Genomic DNA, 13,887 nt, shown 5'->3' with positions numbered 1-13,887 from the left:
AACCCGAACCAGCTGGAGGATGATGGCCCGGTACTTTTTTTTTTCTACTCCGTACAGCTCCAAGCACACTAAACCACGGCTAAGGGGCAACCAGCTCGCTTTGGGGCGGGGTAGCAAATCGACGGGAGTCTAGATACCTTCTGGAGCCAAGGGCCACACGGGAGGGGAAACAATGACCGTGACCGAGACACTTGGTTATGACGGATTGACTTTCCGAGCGAGTAATTGATTGATGGATGAGCAGGACGAACGAATAAGCAGCACATAAGAAAAAAAAAAAAAGAACAGAAACATGATGACGGGAATGGGAATGGGAATGGGAAAGTTGGAAGGCACTACTGAGTAACATGACAGGCAGCAGAGCAGAAGCTCGGCCATCGATGGAACGCCCGCAAGTGGGCCGGGCGGGCCCCTCCAGCAACTAACATCGATCGCCAAATGCTCCGGCCATTATTATTTCTTCTCTGTAACCCCAGCAAAAGTATGTTCGCGGACACCTTCGGTGACTTCCAACTCCCTCCTTTCATTCTCCTTCTTCCTCTTGTTCCCTTCTCACGTCCACCTTCTCTCTGAGACTCTGAGGCATCTTAGCAGCATCAATCGGAACTCTATCAGGAAGACCAGCAGCAGGCTATGGTTGAATCTGGATCAACCGTCGTTGGAATTCTTCAGCGGAACGAGCTTCGTGCGAACCAGAACGATAGCCTCTTCAGAGAGCGTGGACCGAACCGACTGTACACAAATGACACGGGTTAACCAAACTGTCCTACTCAATTAGTTGGGTTCAGAGTGAACAAAGAACCTGTCCCCCGCGCTTATGCCATCACCCCGAGCCAGCCAAACCGCATCTTACATCAGTGTGGCCGGTAAGGAAGAAGAGAATAAATGACATTGTGCAGCAATGTGCAGAATCCTCATGCATGCAATAAGACGAGCGATGGTAATTTTGCAGTATTTGGAACACTCTCTTTTTCCAGATACAGTACTTTTCCAACAGAGTTCATCCGCCCGTCTGCCCAAGAAAGAACCTTTCAGGGGGGAGGGGGGGGGAAGGGATACAGGACCGGTTGGGTGTCATCAGGGACAACTCGTCAACGTCATTCTGGCGTCGGAGTTTCACAAGCATGAGAGCTTTAGGAAAAAAATAAAAGAAATGTGGGTATGGAACCATCAGAGCCAGCAATCAGCTGGGAGCTCCCTGCCCCTGGTTCAACCCATCTCCTTCTCCTGTGCTGTGAGTAAGTTAGCATTAGGTACGGAGTACAATACGTACAGTACTTTACCTCCACCAGACATCAGCCGTGCCTGCGTTACATAATGGCCACCCTACGGACGCCATGCGTCGGATTGCGGGGGGAGAATCATCCTTCCAAGTGCCCCGGAGGCCCCAAATGCTCACCATTCATGAGAGGAAGGGAGAAGGGGGGGGGGGGGGGGGGAGTGACTATTCATTGGTCTCTCTATGGCCCATGCAGGATCGCCTCCGTCCGAAAGTGCGGAGAGAGCTTTCCCGCTTTGAGAAACCCCCCGTCAGCCCTCCGTCTTTTTGCCTTTTGCCCCCAGCATGCATCGCATCAACTCAACTCAACTCCTCTCCTCTTCTCTCTTCTCAGTTTCACACCTCGATGAGTTTCATCCTCTCCTTTCTTGAAGTCTGGAGCATAGGCAGAAATGATTCATGGACTTTGGAACGTGGTGAGATGATGGCAGTGGTGAATCAGAGTTCGCGCAAGTTGAAAGAGAAACTGATAGTGAACCGGTCTCCATCCGTGGTTCTTGGACTCGCTTTTACGGCCCAGCCTCTCAGAAGCCATGGGCGTGTTAGACCCCGGTCCTCCCGGGCCAACTGGTTACACTTGCTCACGACGAGCGTGAGCCACCACCACCACCACCACAAGCAAAGCAAGTTTAAACTCCACCCCACTCGGGCGAGATGGAAATCAAACAACTCTCCATTCCCACTTATCCAACTGGCTCGGATTATCAGAATGTGCACCCCTCATATATGCCAGTAGTGAGAATCACAACCCAGCCTGAACCACCTCACCTCAACCACAATCCCAAAGTCAGGTGAAAAGCTCGCCACACCCTAACCTACTATGTGGCTTCTCCGCAACCCATGGGCATACTGCCTCTCCTAAGTGCCAGCCAAAAACCGAAACTATATTATGACTCAAAAGCCGCCAGGTACCACCAGAGTCAGGGTATCCTTCTCGCCTTTCCTGTCTCGAATAAGGTAGGGTTTATGATCGCACGCCTCCCTCCGGATCCGAAGCGTGGCGATTTCCCCTCTGGCATGTACATGTACTGTAGAAGAGATCTCGTCTAGACTAGACCACAGCACAGCAGCATCCATTGTGCTGACGGAAGGAGCATGACCATCTCACACCGAGCCCGAGCTTCATTGGCGGGCAAAACCTACCACTACCTTAGGACCTAGTACTACAGCACACTGTGTGTCCACCCTTTCTCCCAGGGTGATCCCATTCCACAATCCAATGCCATTGACCTCTGCCCTCTGCCCCCTCCAGACATAAGGCATGATGTCATACCACCTGAGAGACCCTTAATATCGACGTAAATGGCTGCTCGGAATGGAGGCCGGGGTGCAAATGAGAGGATGTCCGGACGGACAACGACACCACACTACGTACACCCCATACTTTGGTTCGGCAGCAGACGACCGGTCGTCACTAGCCTCGACGCTTCCCCGGGTTTGGGAAGGTATTAGTTCGAAAGCTTAGCGCTGGACCATGAGTAGAGAAACGTCAGATTGAGGACTAAATAATGGAAGGATGGGAGGAATTCCTTCTCCCCCCCCCCCCCCTTCCCCACGGCGCCTCGGCGGGTTGCCGAGGATAGCAAGCATAAGTATACTTCAGGTTTGGGGTTATGGTGGTGGTGGGGAGGGGGCGACTGCTGTACAGTCGGGCTAGAGTACATGCCTGAAGTCAAGACGGTTACACGGCTTCGGTGGAGGGTGGAGGTATGCAACATGAAGAATTGTGGGAAGCCCCGCTGTTTCTATTCAAATGGGCAGGGGGTGAAGGGGCGTTTTGCTGCCATACCTAGAGTTGAGGGTCTGCTTTAGTTCATTTGACGTCTCTCTATCTTGTCTTCGACAGCCAAAAGAGACAGACAAATGCAGGTACAGCACCAGGTGTGTACAGTACCTCACGATGCGCTAGCTAATTCTTCTGGGAGGTCCTGATTAAAGTATTTGAGAATGTGTAGAGTTGGTTAAATCTAGTCTAAGCCACATAACATAACAAAGAATATGCCCGGTATATATCCAATCTTGCAAAAATAAAAATACAGAAAGTCTGCAGTGCCGCCACTAAGGAGCCGAATCCAACGTCCCCTTACCCCCCGTCGAAGCCGTAGCATCGGGCCCCTTCTGCTGACGCAGCTTCTGCTCGAACTTGGCGAATTCGTGCATCGAGATCTCCTCCTCGGGGTCCATCACCTGCTCAACACCTTGGACTTCCTCGATCTGTTGGCCAGTTCATTAGCCAATCGCCCACGTTCTCAATGGGAAGGAAAGGGAAGGGGGGGGAATATACGTAATGCATCAACATAGACTCGATCCCATTCTTCAGCGTCACCGTGCTGGAGTCGCAGGTCCGGCAGGCGCCGCGCAACTTTAGCAGGACGATGCCATTCTCGAACCCGCGGAACTCGATGTCGCCGCCGTCCTCCTGGATGGCCGGGCGGATGCGCGTGTCCAGCAGCTCCTTGATCATGCCGACCACCTCGTCGTCCTCCTCGTCGAAGCGCAGCGAGTCCGTCTCCTCGCCTTGCGAGGCCTCGCCGCCCGTCTTGGCGACCGTGTTGACGATCGACTCGCCCGACGTCACGGCCTGCGTGATCAGACTGAAAACCTCGGGTTTGATGTGCGCCCAGTTGGCGTCGGCGGCTTTGGTGACGGTGATGAAGTCGGGCCCGTAGAAGACCGAGGTCACGCCCTCGACGTTGAGGAGCTGCGCCGCCAGCGGGGACGGGTGCGGGGGCGCGAGGGTTGAGCGTGGGGAGAGGTATTCGAGGAAGGTGGTGGGAAAGTTTTCGGGGAGGACGCGGTGGTTGGGGATGAATTTGAGGGCCTGTCATTTATGGTTGGTTAGATGGTCGTTCACGATACCTTTAGTCGGTCGAAGGGGGGAGAGCGGTACGTACATCAGGGTTCGGGGTGTTCTCCGTCTGGATGAATATCGTGCGCTTGCTCGTCGGCGCCGGCCCGTTCACTCGCGCCTGCACGAGGGAATGGTGGTGAGGTTGCAGAGTAGGCCGGCGACGGGTCTCGGAGGGAGTGATCGCGGGCAATCGTGCGGAACGGTGGACGCTGCGGTAGGATCCAAACACCGCCGGCCGGGCGAAGCGCGAGGCCTCGAGAGCGCTGCTGCCAGCACCGCTCGTCAATTTGCTGCCCAGTAGGGCGGTGCGTCGAAGCATGGTTCTCCCGGATGTAGAGTTGACGGACATGGTGTGCCGATTTGATTGATTTGGGGGGCTTTCAGGCGCAACAACTGGTCGAATGGTCTTCCGTTGGTGGCTAAAAACCGTTCTTCGGAGATGTTGAGAGATGCAGGACTGATCGATAATACTTTCTTCCCCGACCGCTCCGCCTCTGACGCAATGATCTGCACGTGACCTTCGGCATGGAATTGATGACAAATTCGGGACTGTTGGTGGCCAATCACAATCTTACTGTTTGACATCTTTTGCCGATGCCGGGGAAGCCCCGGTTTGAAAAGTCTAGATTATACTGTGCAATGTGTGGTTCGGGATTGGCCAGAAAGTGTCAAGGTTGCCCAACCTTCAGTGGATTGATACTGCTTTGTGATTCGCATGAGTAGTTGACTGAATGCCCATGTCTACTATACGCGGCATCGGTTATTGTTGTTGTGGCGACTGCTTCTCAAATCTAGATTTACGCGAGGTTGACTGCATGTGAACATCAATGAGATTATCGTCTCCAGGATGTGGACATCCAGTGCCGCAGATCCTGGAAAGAATAACTAAGTTGGCTATCGCACTCTCCTAGCGATTTGTTTGAACAATCGCATGGAAAAGGGCTGCGTTATTCTGGAGTACAGGGAATCACTGTAAATTTTTGGCCATGAGCGGCGAGTGGACAGCAGTCAGCCTCTAGACATGTTGTTGAGGACGTCGGATACTTCCATGCCTAGTGCATGACTGGGCGGAAATCTCACTGTCAGGGTGGCTGCCAAGAGCTGTCAGTCGAGCAGCCGCAACTAAAGTCGATGATATTGTGGTTGTCTTCTGTTTGTGAACAAACGCCTTAAATAAAGTGTATGATCGGCTGTAGGGCGACCGATGATCTGAGGACTGACTTAATCCTCTTCAATACGTGAGATTTCGCGCACCTCGAGGAAGAGAAGGGAGAAGAATCAGTCGATACGTCAGTTGAGAGACGCATATCGCGCGTGAAAAAGCCGACTGAGAGGTGCAGGCAAACAGTCCTTCCAAGCTTATGCTGCATCGAAGCAGCCGGTGGAAGAAGACCTGTGTAGCTGGCCACCCCTCCTCGACCCCCCGTCGAGCGACCTGCCAGCCTGTCGGTAAGTTCTTCCACGGGCTCGGGTTGCACCGCGCCACACGACGGGTCTATTTGCAAGGCCATCACGCAACCACTCTGTTTAACATCCGCCGCTCGAAGCTTGAACGACGGCAAGCGGCCTGCCAATTGACCCAGAAAGTCGAGGGAACTGGCAGACGGTGGAACAACTTTCCGGCCACGGCTTTCTTTCGTTTTTACCCTGACACACTGATTGGTGCTTGCTGCTGCCCTTGTTACATGTGCAATCCATGCGATGAGTTCCGAGGGGCGATGAGTGGATCGATTCATGCTCCCATCGGATTCCAGCAGGGTACAGAGGCATCCGTGATACTGAGGCAAGCGTGGGTTTCCCACCAGGCGGTGGGAGCTGAGAATGTATCTGCCTAGGATTCTGTCTCCAATCGATTCTGCTGTGTCTTCTTTCCAGCAAATCGCTGCTTATTCTGTATTTTGACACTGTACCGAGGCCGGTGATGAGGGGCGCGATGGCTAACTATAGCCCAGGAGTAGGTTTCTCCCCAAACAAAGGCTCAGGGAGGGTTTTCAAGCTCTTTCTACCATGTGCTGTCCTGCAGATACCGCCCGATCTAGGGGCTAGTAGTGGTCAAGCAACAGCATCATTCGATCGAGTCTTTGGGTTGATGTTTTGGCGAAATGTTGGATCACGAAGCTAAGAAGAGAAAGCTGTAAAGTTATATATATTCAAGCGCTAGTTCCTCTTACGGTTTAAAGTCCTGATAAGCGTTCTTTACCCTGAGACATGACCCAGATTCCTGGATGTATGCGAGTCTAGATTTCATTTATCTTTGCTTTTCAGCCTGGGTCAATGGTGTAAGCTGTGATGGCTCATGTAGTCCTCGCAATTGCACCGCACGTTATCTTGACGGCGCGGCGAGTGTGACCGCCTTCCCGAGAAAACCGCGCTAAGCCCAGAGTATTCCCTCTGGATGCAACTTGCAGCGGAGCACATGGTCGAATCTTTCCCCCGTGGAGATCGAATCGACCCGGCGTGACATTTCTGCTTGGTTCACCTTTCGTTGTGACCGGCTTCCGCAGGACGATGGTCCTCAAGGTTCATTTATAGCGCTACTAGCACGCCTCAAGACTGCGAAACAGACGGGTAATAAAATGCCGGGCACTTGCGAGGTCTGCGTGTCGGAGCCTTCCAAGTATCGATGCCCGACTTGTGGGCTGATGAGGTATGTGAGCAAATTTCCTCTCTCGCGATGTCTCTCGGCAGCGCGGGACGAAGAAGAATTATGTGATCCCGGACAATCACTTATTGTAGTCTTCTAGTTGCTCCCTCGCATGCACTCAATCACACAAGATCTATTGCGCCCCGAAGGCACTGCCGCCGAACCCGTCGGAAGCCCAAGAACCCTCAGCTGCAGCCAATGGAGACCGCCCCGAGGCTGAAATGCCTCAGACGGAGACTGGTCTCGATATCAAGTCCTTAGGCACCTCCAGTCAGCTCAAGGAGCTCCTCGATCGCTTTCCTTCTCTGCGGGATCAACTGCAGGACATCTACCAGGCTACTTTGGAGGAGGAATGGCAAGAGAATCAACCGTACGTCGGTCGGCACCGGGGCTTTGGGAAAGGTAGAGCGACGCATCGTCATCGCGGGCCGTGGACGCGTGAGAAAGGGTTCAACCGGGGAGTGGGCAAGGTCAGAAAGCTTCGGGAACGATGTGAAGAGGGGGATGAAGTAGGCCAGAAAGCAGAAGGCTATATGCGCTTCATGGCCTTGATCACGGGGAATCAGCTACCTGGGGCTGCATGAAAATGTGCCTGTCTGGTTTTGTTGGTGCGTCTTGCAACGAGAGGCAAGGTGGCAAACTACGCTTCCCACCGGAAAGGTGCCAAGACTGCACGCAGTGCAGGTTTGAGCTTGGCCAGCCGACCAGCTCGATGCTGCTTCACCTAGCAGCCAGCCGCCTTGCTTCTCACCCTCGGTGATACGTGTGGGCAAACTCGCTGGAGAAGGCGGTGTTGTCCGACGAGTCACGACAGCAATCCCATCGCAAAAGCTGCGTGTATATAGGTAAACAGTATAGCCTCACTCAAAGGCCACCGCAAAGCAATCGAATTCCAAAACACTAGCCAGGATGACCAAAATGAGGAGATACCACGTGTACTGTCGCGTAGATCTGACTCAGGATGGAGCTACAGGCGATAGTTTGTCGACCAGATAAGCTGTTTTTGCCGCCACGCAGGCCGATCGTCGTGGATGGAGCAGTCAAATGATCATACCCCGTAGGTAATCCAGACTCTGGGGAATACCAGAGGGCCAATGGCTGCTCGTATTGTGCGGATAATCTGGGGTCACCCTACCAATAGCATAATTGGGATTGCCCTGGTCGCCGGTCGCATTTCTAGGGGTTTGAAGATCAGGCTGTCCATGGACATCCATCCCGAGCGATTTACCCGCACGAAAAGTGGGAGCGGGGGAGATCGCTGTGGATGGATTCCTTCTCCGTATTCAACGGAGTGATCGTACTGTAGTCACTACCACGGTTGTCCATGCCGGCCAACTGGGATTCGCCGCAGGTTTAATCTAAAGGAAGGATTTTTTTCTGCTCTTTGGAAATAGATCATGTCACAATTTCTCCAAATGGTGGCTGACTCTTGGCTTGAGTCGCGTACATTGTTGGGAAGTGGTAGTGGTTGTTGTTGGAAAGAGGACCGGAGGAAGATGTGATTGGGATGAATTGGATTGCCGGGGGATGGAAACCAAAGGGAAAGTTCGCAACTTTGGACTTCCCGTCGCTCGCACTCTAACAATGACCTTGACTACCTTGACTACTGCCTTCGTCCGTGACTCTTACTTCCTTTCTTCTCTTTTACCGACACTCAATCCCTCTGTTCTGTTCCTTTATGTCCGGCCCCCTGTGTGACCAGACAGGATTATTCGGCGACCAAGTACCGAGTGTCCGTCAGTTCATGTCAGTTCATGACTAGGTACTGACTTAGTACTATGCCTCGTGTTGCTAATTTTAATTGCAATCCTCCGCAGTAACATTAGTTAGCAAGCAGCTTCTTATCTAGCTAACTAGCCAGGTAGGACTAGGCCCCCAGAGGCCTCTCGCTCCCATCTACGTCTACTGCTCCGTCGGCCCCCAGTTGTCACTACTACTATCAGGTGCTGTACCAGACCACCTAACTACCTAAGGTACTGTGTGCTGTCTATCCGTCTCCTCCGATTCTCGTCTCTCCTCGGTCTTCTTCTTCTTTTTTTTTTCTTCTCTCCCTCCAGCCTCTTCCCTGCCCTCTCCGATCTAATTGTACTGTACCTATCGCCGACTCGGTACCTCCTCCTTTTTCCTTCTTCTCCCTCTCCCTCTTTCCCCTCCCCCCTCCCTCCTCCTCCTCCGCATCATCCTCAACAATCTGTTCAATAAATCTCTCGTCAGACTGTGCTACCTCAGTCTGCTTCCCCCTCCTCTCCTGCCCTGGAATTGTGAATCGTATTCAATCCCACGAGGGGGTTCAGCTGGATTACTACCAGTACCCAGGAGGGATCTTGTTACGGCTGCAGAAGAGACCAATCAGAAGCGGAAGAGAAAAAAAAGAACATCGCTCCGGGCCAGACAACGGGCGGCGGAAAAACGACCAAACAAAAGATTCCCTTCCCCTTCGACTGAAACTGGTCCTACGCAATACTCCCCCTCTAAGATCATTTATTTTAACCCATTTCATTTTTCGAAAATCTTCCGTTCGATCAATTGATTGCGGTACAAAACAGATTTCAATTGCTGATCCTTCCTCTACCGACCTTGTGCGAGCGACAATGGATGAGCTGCTGTGTCCGCCTCCCTCACTTACCTAGCCGTTGAAACCTCACGCTGTCGCACCTTGTGTGTTTGCTCGATCGGACCCTCATCTGCCCCGCGACCACCCTCTACCCGTTCGCGCACTGTCCTCCCCCCCCCTTGAACGACCCCTCATGAATTCTCAACTTCCGAATAGAGAGCGAGCGGTATCTAGCGATAGAGCCGAGGCTGCGCCCGTCCCGCAGAGACCGGGGCTCCCCAACCGCACCATCTCCGCTCCCGTTGGGGGCCTATATAAGCTCGATTCGACCAGAATGGCCATGGACTCGGTCAAAACGGAGCGGACTCTGGTGGAGGAAGATGAATCATCGCCCTCGGTGGGAGGGAACAGAACCTCGTCCGCTCCCCCGGGTGAAGAAGTGAGCCGGTTCCTTTCACTGTGGTTTTATTTCAAGCTATATCCTTTGGCAAGGTTGTCTGACACTCAATGCCATTGCAGATGAGGCAGCAACTGCCCAACTCAAATGGAGGAAATGGGATTCCGTCAACTCACACCGGCAATGAGGTGAGCCTACCCTACGAATACGTCTTGCGGCATAGCTGACCATAGTCTTTGACGCAGCCCGCCCCGAAACCGAATTTCCCACACGTGAGCATCGCCGTGGTTGGCCCAGACCATGTGGGTAAATCGACTTTCATTGAAAGCGCACTGGATATGAAACACTCGCTCTCATCCCGGGCAACGACAAAAAAGATGTCCCTTGATGGGACGGTTTACCTTGTTCGGTTACTGGAGATTGATACACTGGAGATCTCGATTGGAAGCAATGGTGAGATCCAATGGCCAAAATTAGGAGGCGATTCACCTCCTTCCGTGGACGGTGTGCTTGTTCTCCACGACGTCACACAGCCCGGGAGCCTTTCCAACATCAAAGGATTGCTAGGTTTGTTCTCTTGTTCTGAGCTACAAGAGTATCTCGATCGAGGTGGAGATTTGTATGCTAACAATTGCAGCCTCTCTGGACGCCTCATCCATACCTTTTCGACTGGTCGCAAGTAAATGCGACATTCAACCGCCCCATGGTCTACTTGAGCCAGTCTTAGATGGCTATGAGATCCTCCGCACCTCCCCCGATTCGCCACGGTCGCAGAAAATGTGCATCGCTCTGGTTTTGCGATCAGTCATCAGCGAAAGGAATGGTAAGTGTTTCAGTGCAGATATTCTTTTCCTTTCCCTTGAGTCTGGAGTCGAGTCCACATTATTGGCGGCGGTCTTTCACTATAAGTGCTGTCTGTATACCCACGGTGTCTGTGTCTCGCGTGACTCCATGAGTCACCCAAATTATCCACTTTTCTCCTATGTCGGCTGTGACCCGTCCATAGCAATGGTCCACCTTATGTCGCGCTAGCTCGCGGCTCGGCTGCGCCTAGCGTTCGCGTTCGGACTTCGGAGACCCGCCCGTCCCCCCAGAATGCAGGCGCAGCAGCAACAGCGCCACCCCGATTTCCCTTTGAATCTTCCGACTGGCCTAGAACCTTCTGTGTCGATGCTAACTGCGGCTTGTAGCTGAAGAGCACTCTTCTGACAAGACGGTCACACCGGGCTGGCGTCATAGCCGTGCCAACTCAGAAAACCCCACAGCCATGTTCTCGGGAGCCGCAGGCGGCCCAATAACAGGAGCTCTGGACTCGAGGATCGATGGGTACGGTGTAGATCGTCAACTGACCGACTCAACCGCCTCTAATGGCCAGGGCCCACGCTATGCCCGAAGCAATTCTCAACCTCTACGACCTCACACGCCTCCCTCGGGACGACTCAACCAGCGCAAGCAATCCATCCCGGGAGAGTCATCGCCCGGCAAGGACTTTAACCGACAACATCGACTTCATGCCGCCTGGCGCAACAGTGGCGGATCGGACGCTTTCAGTAGCTTCATCGAAATGGGGGAAGAGATGGACGGGCCCCGAAGCATCCCTTCGAGTCCTGGAAGCAAAGACAAAACACCGAGTGAGAGCTCTTCTAATGAGAACGGCTTCACTTTCGAGGAGCTGGTAGACCGGCTGGTCGCACAGCCGATGTCGAAGCATGACTCCAAGTTTGCATCCATCTTCCTGTGCTTGTACCGCAAATTCGCCGCCCCTTCCTCCTTATTGACCGCCTTGATCAACCGGTTTGAGCGAAACGAGCGAGAGATTTCGGATCAGCTTACGCGCATTGCCGATCAATTGAGACTGCTAACCGTCATGGCTCAGTGGGTGTCGGAGTACCCGGGTGACCTGGTTTATCCCAAAACGCAGAAACGGATTGCCGAGTTTGTTGCCAACCTCGAGAAAAGCCATTTCTACATGTTTGCTGCCAAAGAGATTGGGTCTTATCTTGAGGCCAACGCGGAAGATGATAATATCGGGTGGCCGTTCAGAGATGGCGAGGTAGAAGAGGTCGAAGCAACCGAGCCTGCTTTTCAGTATTCGGGTCGAAGCTCCCCGTCGATCTTCCTCGGACCCCCTCCGCTGAGCGATGAGGGTGATGAAGAGGAAGAAGATCCTATCTACAGTATGAGTGCGTTGGACCTCAGTGAGGGCGCACTTGAGTCAGGGTCGAGGATGTCTGCGTCCATGTCGAATTCTTTCACCGCCGAAAAGCCCGGGACTGTGGCAAGTCAGTCGTTTACGGCCTTGAACATCGACTCGGCCCAAAAGGAGGCTCGACACTTAGATTTGACACCCCGCGTGCCGTTGACGAAGGTGCAATGGCGACAATTCATGGAAATTCCTGATGAAGATTTTGCTCGTGAATTGACGCGCATTGATTGGATTATGTTCAACTCCTTCCGACCACGAGACCTCGTCCGTCATGTTAGCATCACCGGTGCCGACAAGGACAAAATCCACAGCCTCAAGAACGTCAATCGAATGATCAAACAGTTCAACCACGTGGCATGCTTTGTTGCGAGCGTCATTCTCCTCCGGGACAAGCCTAAACACCGGGCCAAGGCGCTGGAGAAGTTCATGAACATCGCATTTGTAAGTTCTAGGGAGTGTGCCTTGTTTGTGTGCTGCAACTAATCCTAGTGGGTAGAAACTCCGACGACTGAACAATTACAACTCCCTTGGGGCTGTCATTGCCGGGATCAATGGAACCCCGGTACACCGACTCTCGCAGACTCGGGAGTTGGTGCCGACGCAAACGCAAAAGGACTTCATGAGGCTGGTCATCCTCATGGGAACACAGAAGAGTCACTTCGCCTACCGCCTGGCATGGGACAACTCATTCGCAGAGCGAATCCCGTTCCTGCCGTTGCACCGACGCGATCTGGTTTCGGCGGAGGAAGGAAACAAGACATTTGTGGGTGACATGAAGACCCGAATCAATTGGCGCAAGTTCGAGGTGATGGGCGAAGTGGTGCTGGGGATCCAACGGAGCCAAAAGACACCCTATCCACACCTGGCGCGATTCGACGAAGTGACGCGGCTGATTTTAGACATCAAGCTGTCTGGTGATGACGAGGTATGTTTTTTGCCAGCGTTTCAAAACAGAGAGGATCTGACAGAGAACAGGATTTGTATACACGCAGTATGCAGGTCGAGCCCTCCGCTGGCGGTGACACCGGACGGAAGAAGTTTGGCTGGTTGCGGTCCTAATGGGACGCGAGAGCGTATAATGACCACTACGGAGATACAGCATGCGCAAGAGTGCAGGCTGACGAGGACCATGAATGTTACGATCGTCGGTTTGATGATGTACATACATACAACATACATACATACATACACACATACATACATACACTTTATTGTAAGATACCATGTAGTCAGTATACCCTGTTACTTGATAGCCAGGCCAGCTATTTTCGAACCACGTTTTTTACTAGGTAGGGTCCAGTATAATTGATCCGGGGGGACGAATTGATCACGTGAAGCTAACCGGCCCGAACCTCGCCCTCCGATAACAACCTCCGCAGAGATAGAACAGGTTCAGAATCATACCTCTCTCCAAAGAACCACAGCATCCACCTCCTTTCCTGTTTGCTGAACATCTCAAAACAAATCTCAACCCATCCACTCACCACCAACAAACCCACAAGAACACACCACCAAAAACCACACCCAACCCAACCTCCCTCTTCAAAAAAAAATGTCCGCCTCCGTAAAAACCACCTACCGCGCCCTCCTCCGCGAACTGCCCCGACGCAGCCTGAACACACCGACCCCGCTGCACGCGAGCATCCGCAAACTCTACGAAGAGCAGGTGGTGTCTGCATCGAAGACCGGAACAAATGGGGGCAGCGCTGCCGCCGCCGCCGCCGCCGACGCCGCGCAGGACACGCTCGCCCACCGCCTGCAAGAGGCGGAGCAGTTCGCGCAGTACGCCCGCGCGCAGCGGCAGTACGCCGAGCTGGTGGAGCGGTATAACCCTGGCAGCTGGTTGGATGAGGAGGAGCGGATTCGGTTGACGGCGAGGCGGGTGGGGTTGGATTTGCCGGTTGAGGGGAAGGGGGCTGAGGAGTGATTTCGGGGTCTTTTTGTCAAGGAAGGGGG

The 13,887-nt window shown here is 53.3% G+C and overlaps 5 protein-coding genes across 5 annotated transcripts; 3 read left to right on the top strand and 2 right to left on the bottom strand.

The window, feature by feature from the left end:
* Positions 1–3,337: 3,337 nt before the first annotated feature.
* On the bottom strand, positions 3,338–4,449 carry BO72DRAFT_472318 (NifU family protein; the record flags this gene model as incomplete). The annotated part of the gene is made up of 3 exons (XM_040947131.1): positions 3,338–3,493; positions 3,564–4,100; positions 4,174–4,449. 3 exons carry the CDS (start codon positions 4,447–4,449, stop codon positions 3,338–3,340), a joined length of 969 nt encoding a protein of 322 aa, XP_040796587.1.
* Positions 4,450–4,886: 437 nt separating this feature from the next.
* On the bottom strand, positions 4,887–6,198 carry BO72DRAFT_452541 (uncharacterized protein). The gene has a single exon (XM_040945746.1). It carries the CDS (start codon positions 5,864–5,866, stop codon positions 5,300–5,302), a length of 567 nt encoding a protein of 188 aa, XP_040796586.1. The 5' UTR covers positions 5,867–6,198; the 3' UTR covers positions 4,887–5,299.
* Positions 6,199–6,331: 133 nt separating this feature from the next.
* On the top strand, positions 6,332–7,757 carry BO72DRAFT_452539 (zinc finger HIT domain-containing protein). The gene is made up of 2 exons (XM_040945745.1): positions 6,332–6,777; positions 6,875–7,757. The coding sequence occupies exons 1-2, from the start codon at positions 6,707–6,709 to the stop codon at positions 7,356–7,358; spliced, it is 555 nt and encodes a 184-aa protein (XP_040796585.1). The 5' UTR covers positions 6,332–6,706; the 3' UTR covers positions 7,359–7,757.
* A 501-nt stretch (positions 7,758–8,258) lies between these two features.
* BO72DRAFT_270421 (uncharacterized protein) lies at positions 8,259–9,413 on the top strand. Its single transcript, XM_040940197.1, has 3 exons — positions 8,259–8,536; positions 8,640–8,882; positions 8,989–9,413. Exons 1-3 carry the CDS (start codon positions 8,529–8,531, stop codon positions 9,302–9,304), a joined length of 567 nt encoding a protein of 188 aa, XP_040796584.1. The 5' UTR covers positions 8,259–8,528; the 3' UTR covers positions 9,305–9,413.
* Positions 9,414–9,521: 108 nt separating this feature from the next.
* BO72DRAFT_472316 (putative Ras guanyl-nucleotide exchange factor RasGEF) lies at positions 9,522–13,858 on the top strand (the record flags this gene model as incomplete). Its single annotated transcript, XM_040947130.1, has 8 exons — positions 9,522–9,767; positions 9,971–10,292; positions 10,363–10,548; positions 10,916–12,372; positions 12,428–12,856; positions 12,907–12,983; positions 13,041–13,075; positions 13,434–13,858. The coding sequence occupies 8 exons, from the start codon at positions 9,522–9,524 to the stop codon at positions 13,856–13,858; spliced, it is 3,177 nt and encodes a 1,058-aa protein (XP_040796583.1).
* Positions 13,859–13,887: the final 29 nt, after the last annotated feature.

The sequence above is a fragment of the Aspergillus fijiensis genome (assembly GCF_003184825.1).
Source record: "Aspergillus fijiensis CBS 313.89 unplaced genomic scaffold BO72scaffold_73, whole genome shotgun sequence".
NCBI classification, from domain to species: domain Eukaryota; kingdom Fungi; phylum Ascomycota; class Eurotiomycetes; order Eurotiales; family Aspergillaceae; genus Aspergillus; species Aspergillus fijiensis.
This window is presented reverse-complemented; position numbering and strand designations above follow the sequence as displayed.

Coding starts and splice junctions, on each gene's coding strand:
- BO72DRAFT_270421 (XM_040940197.1), top strand. Junction 8,883..8,988: donor CTGTACCTATCGCCGACTCG/GTACCTCCTCCT, acceptor ATCTCTCGTCAG/ACTGTGCTACCTCAGTCTGC.
- BO72DRAFT_452539 (XM_040945745.1), top strand. CDS start 6,707: ATGCCGGGCACTTGCGAGGTCTGCGTGTCGGAGCCTTCCAAGTATCGA. Junction 6,778..6,874: donor CCGACTTGTGGGCTGATGAG/GTATGTGAGCAA, acceptor GTAGTCTTCTAG/TTGCTCCCTCGCATGCACTC.
- BO72DRAFT_452541 (XM_040945746.1), bottom strand. CDS start 5,866: ATGAATCGATCCACTCATCGCCCCTCGGAACTCATCGCATGGATTGCA.